Consider the following 11,242-nt stretch of genomic DNA (forward strand, 5'->3'; position numbering starts at 1 on the left):
CCTTTACGGGATTATCTCATGTCAGGCTCACAGCTCTACAGTAGGGACTAACATACTATCTTCATTTTACAGATAAGGAAAAGAGGCTTAGAGAGATTAAGTAACTTGACCAAAATAACTTCACTAAGCATTTACCAACTGCAAAGTACCATGCTTGAATATGCAGGTATAGAAATGAAGGGGGAAAAAGCTGTTCTCTTCAAAGGGCTTGTAGAACCCCAGGAATGACAGGCGACAGACAATAATTCACATAAGTGTTATAAAGAAATAAGCACCAAGATCCATTTATGTGAGCACAGAGGAGGAGTCCATCATCCAAAACCGGGTAGGGGTGGGGGGTAAGTGACTTAAGCGGCACTGAAGGGAAGCATGTAAGAGCAGACAGAAAGCAAAAAGTCAAGTCAGACACAGGCTCACTCAGGAAAAGAACTAACAGCACACAAAGAACCTTGGATTGTACCCTGTGGCACTTAAAAAATAAACAGTATTCCTCAAAAACAGCATTGGTCAGAGAAGCTGCAGCATATCTTTAGCTGGGGTAAGGGAATGATTATCAAAAACGTCACAAGTAAGTAAAGGTATGAGACCAAGTGAAATGTGCCCAGATTTCTGGCTTTGGCAAACAGATTTGTGAACATGTTTCACTCAGTATTAGGGATTACAGGAGGCACTGGTTTGGAGTTCTGTGCTGTTTTAGAGTTCTGACTCTTGTGACTAAGGTTTACCATAGTAAAAGGAAGCCTAACTTCCTTTATTTAAACAGGTTCATAAAGAAACAGATGGTTTCATTTTATAAATTAGGTTCTCAAAGGAATCACGTCTAAGCAGTATTGGTAGGTTTTACATCTGCCACACTTTTAATCATTTTAGGTTTTAAAAAACGAATATCCATGAAGAGGAAATTATAAAGTTAAAACATCAGCTATGAAAAGACAGAGGAAAACAGTATAATGAAAGTAGTGAAGGGGCTGAGAGGAGGGAGAAGAATCTGACAGCGTAACTGAGCATGGGAATATGGAAATAGAAACTCCGGTGTCAGGAAACCTAACATCCAGTCCCAACTTTATTATTTAGCCTGAAACCTGACCCTCCTGCTCTAACATTCCATAATGCAGTTTTTTGTTCTTTGTTTTTTGTTTTTAATCTATGGTTACAACTCTCTTTATGATCTGGAATATGCTCCAACATCAAAGCATGTGACTCATGTACCTGTCAAGAGGAACCTAAATTAGAGTACCATTATGGTAGTATTAGACCTTGATTCAGCCACTCTTTCTCCCCATAAAGTCTCTAAGAGAAAAAAGTACAGGAAACAATAGTAAGACACAGCCCACCACTTCACTTTCCTGAGCAAAAGAAAAATCCTTTAGGGGCTCCTGGGTGGATCAGTGGGTTAAAGCTGCTGCCTTCGGCTCAGGTCATGATCTCAGGGTCCTGGGATCGACCCGCATTGGGCTCTCCTCCCCCTCTCTCTCTGCCTGCCTCTCTGCCTACCTGTGATTTCTGTCTGTCAAATAAATAAATAAAATCTTAAAAAAAAAAAAAAAAAGAAAAAGAAAAATCCTTTACTCACTTTGAAAACTCCAATGCTAAAAAACAAACAAAAACGAAAAAGGAACAATCATCATTGCACAATACCCTCATCCTGGGGTGGGGGGGGTCCCAACTTTTCTTTTGCTTAATCTTAAACTCAAATGTAAACCAAAATCTTAAACTCAAATGTAAACCAAAATAACAATATTCAAATATGATCGTTTTCAAAATAAAATGTCTTCCTCTATTTTATTTGGTAGTCTTTAAAATGAAACTAGGAACCACTCTATTATACACACAAAAGCAAAAGAAGTATTTTTTAAAAGGATTCACACAGAAAACAGCATACAGCAAATATATCTGAAACAACTTATTCTTTCTCTCTTTCTTGGGCTAAGAGCTTTCAAGGCATATAATAAATTTATTTCCAATTTCTTTCTTACAATTTTTTGGACATATCATACTTAGAGAACCTCAATTCATACAATAAAAACAAAGCACTTTCAAAAACACCAAAACATACACAGACTTCTAATAATGATCATTAATATTCAAAGATAAAGCAGAGCTGTATGTATGTAAATAATCCTTCAATATTTAATATCTAATTCACAAAGAAGGTCATATAGCTAGGTCATTGTTAAGCTACTAAACGCAGTATAAAAAAAAGAAGACAGTAAATTTATAAGTTGGGTAAATAACAATCACGGGTAAAACTCTTAATCCCAGATTAATCCCAGTTAATCCCAGATAATTTTCCTCAGCAGAATGCTTTCAGATACAAAAAAAATCTGTAAATTCAATTCAGAATGTCTTAAAGAATATGAAGCTTATTAGCACCTAACAAGGAGTCCAGAGTTATAGCAATTATAAGACTAGTTCGGTCATGTCAAATACCCATATTTTTTCCATTTTTCTACTCTGCCATCATGAACTTACTGGTTTTGCCCTCAGGCTTGTACTTTAATGTTTACAAGATGGGTTCAATGACTCAAACATCACATTTTCATATTCATATAACAAAGACAAGAAGAGAGAATTTCCCTTCCTTGTGTCCTTTACGAAAGAGGAGGAAACTTGTCACAAGTCCCCATATAATTATGTATGTGCTCACTCCTACCTAAACCAGTAATTTCTAAGGTACTGGATAATGATAATCTTTGACTTAAATGTTTTGAGCTTGGGATAATCCCAGTTTCTCTAAATCAAAACAAGTTACTGTTGTTAGCTAAATAAAGGTAAGGCAAGCAAAGCTATCTGCCAGCAAGCGAAGATACTGTAAAGACCATTTCTAACCTAAGTGAAATGCCTAGCATTCTATCTCCTGTTTTATTACTTTTTTCGTTCCCTAATATAATTTAGACTGATTTCCAACTTCTTTGTTAAATTCAGTGAGTTATCTATCCTAAGGTATCTCAATTTAATATTTAATATGAATAGTAAACAGATTCCACAATTTATAATGAATTCTGTATCCCAAGTTTTACCACAATATTTATATAAACTAAGTTTCCAATGGTTTTGTTTTCCAAGCACAGAACCTATACTCAACCTATACTCAAGTGCTCCTTTTCATTAAAGGTAGTTAAGTTCTCACGGTAACATGCAATGGAAAGAAATTTCTATTTCACCTCCGAATGTCAAACTCAATAGGTATCTTTATATGATCGACCAAAACTTTGGTAACAATAAACATATCAGTAAAGACTTCCTTTTACTTTTTTTCAGCTCATAAATGGCTTCAGAGTTCTACTCTTCTTTGTTAAGACTTTTATCATAGATTTTGAAGGACTCCATAAGCTCATTGTCAATCTTTTTTCTTCTGGCATTAAACAGGAAAATAGAAAACTATGAAAAAATACATTACCTATTATTTTGAATAACTTTTTTAAAATTTTAATATTCAAACTAAATATTTATGTGTTTTTCATAGCTATTAAGGGAGAAACACTGTTTTGGCAAGATGTTCTCCTTAAATCTGTGTACAGCTCCTCGAGAGGGTACAGAGCCAGCCTTTCTGTATACAATGTGCAAAATACAGGGTGAAAGTGACAAAGACATATTACACTGCCAAGTGATTACTTAAAAAATGAGATTTGAGAATGTTAAAATTTATTCCCCATAAAACAACACTGTTAACAGCAATGCAAAAACAGGTGGACAGAGAGAAGGCTTAGGAGTTCCCCTTTAAGGGTGCCTGGGTAGCTTAGTTTAGTATCTGCCTTGGGCTCAGGTCATGATCCCAGGGTCCTGGCATTGAGCCCTGCATCACATCTTAGGCTCCCTGCTCAGTGGGGAGCCTGCTTCTCCCTCTCCCTCTGCCTTCGGCTCCCCCTGCTTGTACTCTCTGCCAAATAAAATCTTTTAAAAAATTAATAAAAAAGGAGTTCCCCTTCAGATATGCTCAATTTGAGAAGGTGCAGAAATTTTGCCCAAAAGGTAAATAAAAAGTAGATGCTTACATAAATACTATTTGGTCCCCTCATTGCATGCTGAGCGCACACACACATGCACACACATACGCACGTGCACACACACTCTCAATGTTAACATATTAACGTTTGTTCATGATCTACCTGTTCTCTAGCCCGGGAACAACAGCCATTCCTACACTTGGCCAAAGGTAAATTTTCTATCTTGGTGGAATTAACGTGATGGTCCAGGAGGGAGTCTTATGGAAAGAAGCAATCATAAGATAAATAAACCACTGAGACCACCAAAGTAACCAATGTCAGTCACTGGCATATGGGTCATAGTCATCCAAACTCACTAAATACGGAGAAAATACAAAAGTAAACGACTGATAAATCTGTGGCTCAGGTTACACATTTCTCCCTTTTCCCTTTCTATCTTCCATGTAGAGCAGATCACATATATGGGACTGAATATGCTGGTGGTACATGTATAGAGAGGAAAATATTCCAAAATCCTCTTTTGACAAAGTTACTATCTCTTTATCTCTTACTTAAGGAAACAAGTCATAGATTTCTACATAACATGCAAGCAAAGTACTAACTGGCTTTGTTCTGAACACCTTTTCAAGAATGTATATAGCACACAAGCCTCGGAAGACAGTCTCCTATCTAAAACACAGAGCAGGTTTTTTTTACTTTTCACTTTAATGAAGATAATGTCACCCTCAGGTCAAAGGTCAAACAAGCCTATTACAAAAATCTGAGCTCCTTCAACTCAAGATCCTTCTGCTCCCACAAAATTTCCTACAGCTGTAGGGGTCATTTAGCCTGCCTCATCAGCACAAATGCTGATAGTCCGGCAAATCTGAGGCTGTGAGTGATAACCTGTCCACCTGTGACCCAGGAATTCCATACCGAAACTGCAGCAGGCTAAGCCTTCACAGTACTTGACAAGTGGTTTTGGCCTTTCTGAGTAAGACCTGTCACTTCCAACTACTCAGCAAGGAGTTAATACATACAAAATTTAGGATGAAACTACCTGCATTGGCATAATCTGTGGTCTATGTGTATACATATCTATGCAAAATTACTATGCATTTCTTTTTTTTTTTTACTACGCATTTCTTAAAGTTGTGCTCATATATTTACAAACTTACTTCTTTTTCAACTTAAGTTCTTCGCTTAAAGATAAAATCCATTGCTCACTTCCATCCCCTCTCTTTTCTTCACTGCCTAAGACAGTAAAGTCTCTATTTTACGGCTATACCACTAAAAAAATAACTGGATATACTCATCTCAGTGTAAAATGTACTTAGAAATATTAATCACATACAGAAGTTCTGTCAGAAGCAATTGAGATATTTCATTTAGGCAATCATATTACTTTGCAAAAATATTTATGAGCTGCTCAATTTTTCATAATGCATATTGTTACCTACATGTCATAGCCAATTAGCTAATGTAAAGGAAAAATTATTTTCATAGCTTCTTTTGATAATGTTAAAGTCAATAAATCCACTGAAAATAATTATAGAATTTGAGCTCCTTTTATATTATCAGGTATTATTATAGATTAAAACAATTCTAAATGAAGCTGATTAACTGGTTAAGTGTTAACAATGTAAAAAATAGAGACGCCATTAAAATAAAAAGAAAATGATGCACTACATATGCAAATGATATACTACCAAGAAACTACAGACTCCCACAAATTCTTATCACTTCCCATGAGGATTCAAAAATTAGTTTAATGACTATATTCAATGTAATCAAGGAAAGTGATTATAAAAATCTCCAATCTTCTTTGCCTATTCACTCATCTTTGCTCTTCACTATATTCTTAGAGAAGTAACAAAATTATTTTTTAATGAAATGTCTTCATTAAGAAACAAACAGATACAAAAATGTACATGTGGACATATGAACACAGACACACTCACAAATACCACCAGTTCTTCCATGTTGCAAAATCTCCTGGGAAGTTCTCAAATATCATAAGATTTTGGAACTCTGTGTTTCATAATAAAACAGGCAATTTATTCTAGTAACTATATGTTTTATAATAATGATAAAATCCATTTCTTAAGCAAAAAAAATTGAAAAATATTTTATCACATTTTAGGATTTCGTCATCATGTCTAACCATTTAAATGAAGACCACATAATAATAGCTACCAGTATTGATCATCTGCTATGTTAAAGGCACTACACTGAGTAGTTTATATACAGTTGTATTCAAATCCCAGTGACAACCCTGAGATGTAGGTGTATCTGTTTTAAAACAAAAAAGTTAAAATTCAGGGAAATTAAGTGGTTTGCCTGATGTCATACAATCAGATAGTGACTCAATTGTAACTAGACCATTTGCCTGACTCGAAAACCTATAGTGGTAGCTATTATTCATAACTATTACTTCCCTAAAAACAACTACGTCCATTCTTGGTTCCAGGTTCAACTTTAAGCACACTGAGGGTTTTGGAGTTGTGGGGAGGGGTGAGCCTGGTGGTGGGTATTATGGAGGGCATGTATTGCATGGAGCACTGGATATGGTGCATAAACAATGAATTTTGGAACACTGAAAAAAAATTTAATTTAATTTTTAAAATAATTTAAAAATTTAAAAATGAATGTTAATTTGGCCTCCCCAGTATAAAGGGATACACTACTCATGCCAAGTCAACTTTTCTAGCACTGAAGTTTGTAATATTTATTGTAATAAACTTAGTTCCAACTGTTACACTTGGTTGTTCAATGGTGTCAAATTTTGTACTGGGCATCAGGTTCTAAATTCAGGAGGGAATGAAGTGACATGTCCAAAGCAACCCTGGAATACCCCCTAGAAAAGTACCACAATGATGACCAGCCACTTTCCAATATTTCTAATAAAGAAAGTGTTTCTTCTAGCATTGAAAGACACCACAACCTTCCAAGTTATTAAGGACTAAGATTGAAATCATGGCTCTGAACTTCACAAATAAATTTGTATAACTTAGTGGGTTTTTTCTCATATACTACATTCCAGATATGTGTACTCATGAAGTATTAAAACTTCATTTTAATGAAACTTTAAAAAGAACTTTGTTCTTTTTCTCCCTAAATATGTATATTCTACAAAACCACCACATACTAGTATTAGACTCTCCTGTTTAAGATAAAAACAATTCCGGAAGACATCCTTTCCTAATCCTTAACAATTTTCTCCCTAATTTTTCATTTAAAACCTGCTTTATAAAAAATATATTAATGGAACAGATGTTAATTTATTATAATTATACTAAATTAACAAGCATTTTCACCTGTTAAAGTAGCGTACAACGATACCAAGATGCTTTGAAGATGTATCCTTTTCAGATTTTCTGACTTTTCTTCCAACTGAAAGTTACTATGATCAGAGTTATCTTTTTCTCCCCCCCCCGCCTTTTTTTTTTAAAGATTTGTTTCTTTTTAAAGAGAGACAGCAAAAGCAAGATGGAAGGTTGGGGAAGGAGTAGAGGGAGACGCGGAGAGAAATCTCAAGCAGTCACCTTGCTAAGCACTGCACAGGCAGAGATCATCTCTCAAGACCCTGATCATGACCTAAACCTAAATCAAGAGGGGGGTGCTTAAAGGACTAAGCACCCAAGTGCCCCCACAGTGATCTTTCTAAGAAAACATCAAAATTCCTATGGAATTCCTCATCATTTTTGACTGCCCTCTGCTGTGGTAATCCTCAAAAAAAAAAAAAAAAAAAGTTTTAATCTCCCTTCCTCAAGAAAAACCACACCTAAAGCTCTTGGGATGTGGTATATAAATACCAAATGCTAAAAAAAAACAAAAAAAAAACAAAAAAAAACTTTAAATTATTTTGTAAGTACAGTTTTAATGTTAAGAGTTCTTCTCTAAACCTTCACCAGAACTCCATGAAGAATTTTGCAAGGCCTACTTTCATGTTAAAAGTAAAAAGCTAATGGGAAGAAGTTAGTATTGAGTTCAGAGTTGTTTCAGGCAAAGAGTAAAGACAATTACTTTACACATGAAGCTGTTTTTTTCACTCTCTACCCAGCTATCAAGAAACTCCTGGAAACATTTTAAACCCGAATTAGATTTTGAGTCACGTATGTGCAATACTGCACCAGGAAAACCTTGAATAAGCGAATACTCTTACTAAAACAATGTACTTTTAGAAACACTGCTCGCATTTCCAAGTATTTTTTTTCTGAGCCTGCTCGATTGAGTATCCAAGGCAAAGATGGATACCTGAAATTCACAAATTACAATTTTAAATACAGTGACTTCAACCCTCTTACCAAAGTTACTCGAGGACTAAGATTGAAATCAGGTGATCCTCACTTCACAAATTTACCGAACTTAAAATTATGTGAGTTTGTTCTCACCATTGTATTAGTTCAACATAAGGAAAAATAAACCTTCGGCTTTAATAATATGTAATTATGAATACAAACTTAAAATACGTTTCCAAAATGCTCCGCTACCCCTTGAAACGAATAACGAAGGCAGCTGGGTACTGAACGTAAAGATTTCTCTCTCGTAGGTTTGCAAATACTCCTAAAAGGTATTTTCACATCCAACATACCCCCTTTAGTGACTCAAGGGCAGGTAGGTAGTTCGGCCTCCGAGGGTCAAAAGCGACGCTAGTCTGAAAGGTGTGCGATGCTCAGGCGCAGGGTCAAAGGGGATGCTTTAGTGTTTTTGAGAAAACACCAGGCTAACCCCACTGGCGCGACTGCGTGGCCCACAGGCCTCGCAACCGCTGGGCTCTTGCCCGCAGGCCGCCCTCGCCCACGCCCAGCCACCCGGCTGCCTAGCAACGCGGCGAGGCTGCCTGGCAACGCCGCCGCCCCGGCCCGCCCGGCCAGCCCCAGCGAGCCCCAGCCAACCCAGGCCCACCCGGAAGGCCACAGGACTCACTATACCTCTTTTTTCTTCTGTCCTCCCCCGAGCTGGATGCAGAGAAGTAGCAGGAGGAGAAGAAAGGGAAAGCTCCCGGTGGGCAGGTATCGCAGCCGCCGCCCCGCCTGCCTCCGGCGTGAAGGAGCGCCCCTGGCACCCATCGCCGCAGGGCAGTGTCTCCTCCACGCTCGGTAACCGTGCGCGCCCAGCTCCTACCGCCGTCCTAACCCCTGCCAGGCCAACCGCCGGGAGCCCCTGCCTGTGCCCTCGCGGGTGCCTGCGGCTTCGCCAGGGAAGCGGACGCCGCCGAGGACGCGGAGGAGGAAACTGACAGAGCATCCGGTTCACCAGGAGAAGGGACCTGGAAAGGCCCGGGATGGGGCAGGAAGTGGGCGTGGCGAGGGAGCAGGGGGCTCTTGCGCACGGCGCGGGGCCCCCCCCAGGGTTCTCCCTGAGACCCGCGCCGCCCGGGGCTACGGTTCTCCGCTGGCTGGCTGAACGCTGTCTGGTTACTGAATCCAGTGCGAGGTTCCAGGAATATGCCAGGGGCCTCTTCAGTCCAGCAGAAGTAAACTCCTGTTTACCTGGAGGCACGGACAGACCTAATTGCCCTGTAGGATGATGGAGGAGGGATTTAAGGAATTAATAAGCACTTGGGCCCCCTGGCCAAGGGGCAGTCTCCCTTTCTGTTGGGAAGTTTTTAGAGACACATCTGTGGCTCCCATACTGAGCCCTCTCAAGCCTTTAACATAATCCACATAATATAATCCCGCGGATGCATACTAGCCACAGGCAACTTCACAGCTGTTCCTTGCAATCCCAATTGAGGGGCCTGAGGAGCCAAACTTCACACCATTCCATTCATTCATTCTGTTTCCGTGGAGTGCCAAAGTGCAGACCGCTGTACTAGACACTTGGGAATGCAAAAATGAAAAGGACTTAACCCTGCTCTCTGAAATATTTTGATAACGATAGGGCAGACTGTTTACTGGATATCTGACATGGGTCAAGTACTGTCCTTACAGGATTTCTTTTCCTTCGGTGCAGGTTCTTGGTCAGGCAGCTTGGAAGAATGAAGAGGTAGACCAGAGAAGAGTGCAGGGCAGCAAAGCAAAGTTTATTGAGTGACAGTACAAAGCTCCCGAAGAGGAAAGGGGATCCACGAGGGTTGCCAACTTGGCGTTTAGATCTGAGGGTTTTCATGGGCTTGTTGGAGGGCTATTTTAATCTGATTAATCCTCCATCATCCAGTCAGGTTTTTGCCATCTACCCATCACGTGGGAAAAGGTGGAGGGCTCCTTCCTGGGTGACGTAAAATCCTTTTAAGGGTGGTTTCCTCTTGGGGGAAGGGAGACTAAGGTATTGTCCCCATCTGCCTTTTCTTCCAACTATCCTCCATTATTGTTCTAGTGTAGCTTCTACTCTACCTCAAGATTTCTTCTCTTAACTTTTATTGTGAATATGTCTGATAGTCTAATGAAACCTACCGACCCAGTCTTAAAACAGTATTTCTAACTGCAAAAATTAAATTCATAAGATTACAAAGGAAATCATTTGTAATTAAATACCATTATCAAAATTGAAACCATTCACCTCCCTTCACCTGGTGGTCAACAAACATTTCTATCTGGGGAAAGATGGAAAGCAAGAGTATATGTTGGAACCAATGTATAAATATTCAGACTTCACAGTGTGATTATGATTGACCAAGAGGCACAGAATTGTAGGATACGTGGCCAACTAAGTAGCCTGAGGGCTGTAAATAAATTTTGCAATCACATGAAATCCAGCAGACCTAACAGCAATTCTAATAAATATGGTAATATGATGATAAACAGTATTTCAGAATATCTACTACTGTCCTGTGATGCGAAATTATTTTTAGTTTCTACAGGAAACAACGCCATATATACTGCTAATACTACCATGCTTTGCCTTCCACTTTATAATCGAAGAAAACAATTTCATTAGAGGTTAACAGAAATACGGTTAATTTTTTTTTCAATTAAAGTTTCACAGATGACCCCAAATTTCATGAACTCCAGATAAAGAACTCCTGCTCCACAATAATCTTATCAGATAACTCCTATTATAACAATTTTCACCTGAAGAAACTAAGGCCAGGAGAGCTCACTCAAAGTCATACAACTAGAAAAACGTATTAACAGGAATTTGAACTTTGGCAGCTCAATAGCTACTATTATATACTACGCTATGCTGGCTTTTTTAAAGGAATTTACCAAGAAAATATCTCTATCTCCCACGTTTTTGATTTCCCACTATTATGTGAGCATTTTTGCCCATAGTAATTTCTTGCAAAAGTCTAGCCCGTTGCTTTTTCCTTGAGACTTGTGAAAGTGGCCTCCACTTTTATTAATCTGTAAATTTATGGTTTCTATCGAGAT

At 38.5% G+C, this 11,242-nt stretch overlaps 1 protein-coding gene across 4 annotated transcripts in view; it reads right to left on the bottom strand.

Moving 5' to 3' along the window:
- TUSC3 (tumor suppressor candidate 3) overlaps positions 1-9,188 on the bottom strand; it is a 241,470-nt gene extending 232,282 nt beyond the window's left edge. For 3 of the 4 annotated variants that reach the window (XR_006817428.1, XM_045997775.1, XM_045997774.1), the window contains exon 1: positions 8,861-9,186. Coding sequence is in view for 3 of the 4 variants with exons in the window: in XM_045997775.1 (XP_045853731.1) it covers positions 8,861-8,998 (138 nt within the window). In the remaining variant the exon portion in view is untranslated. Of the gene's footprint in view, positions 1-8,860 lie in introns of all 4 variants that reach the window. The other variant, XM_045997776.1, reaches the window with a different exon arrangement.
- Positions 9,189-11,242: the final 2,054 nt, after the last annotated feature.

Source organism: Meles meles, chromosome 2 (genome assembly GCF_922984935.1).
Source record: "Meles meles chromosome 2, mMelMel3.1 paternal haplotype, whole genome shotgun sequence".
In the NCBI taxonomy this organism is placed as follows: domain Eukaryota; kingdom Metazoa; phylum Chordata; class Mammalia; order Carnivora; family Mustelidae; genus Meles; species Meles meles.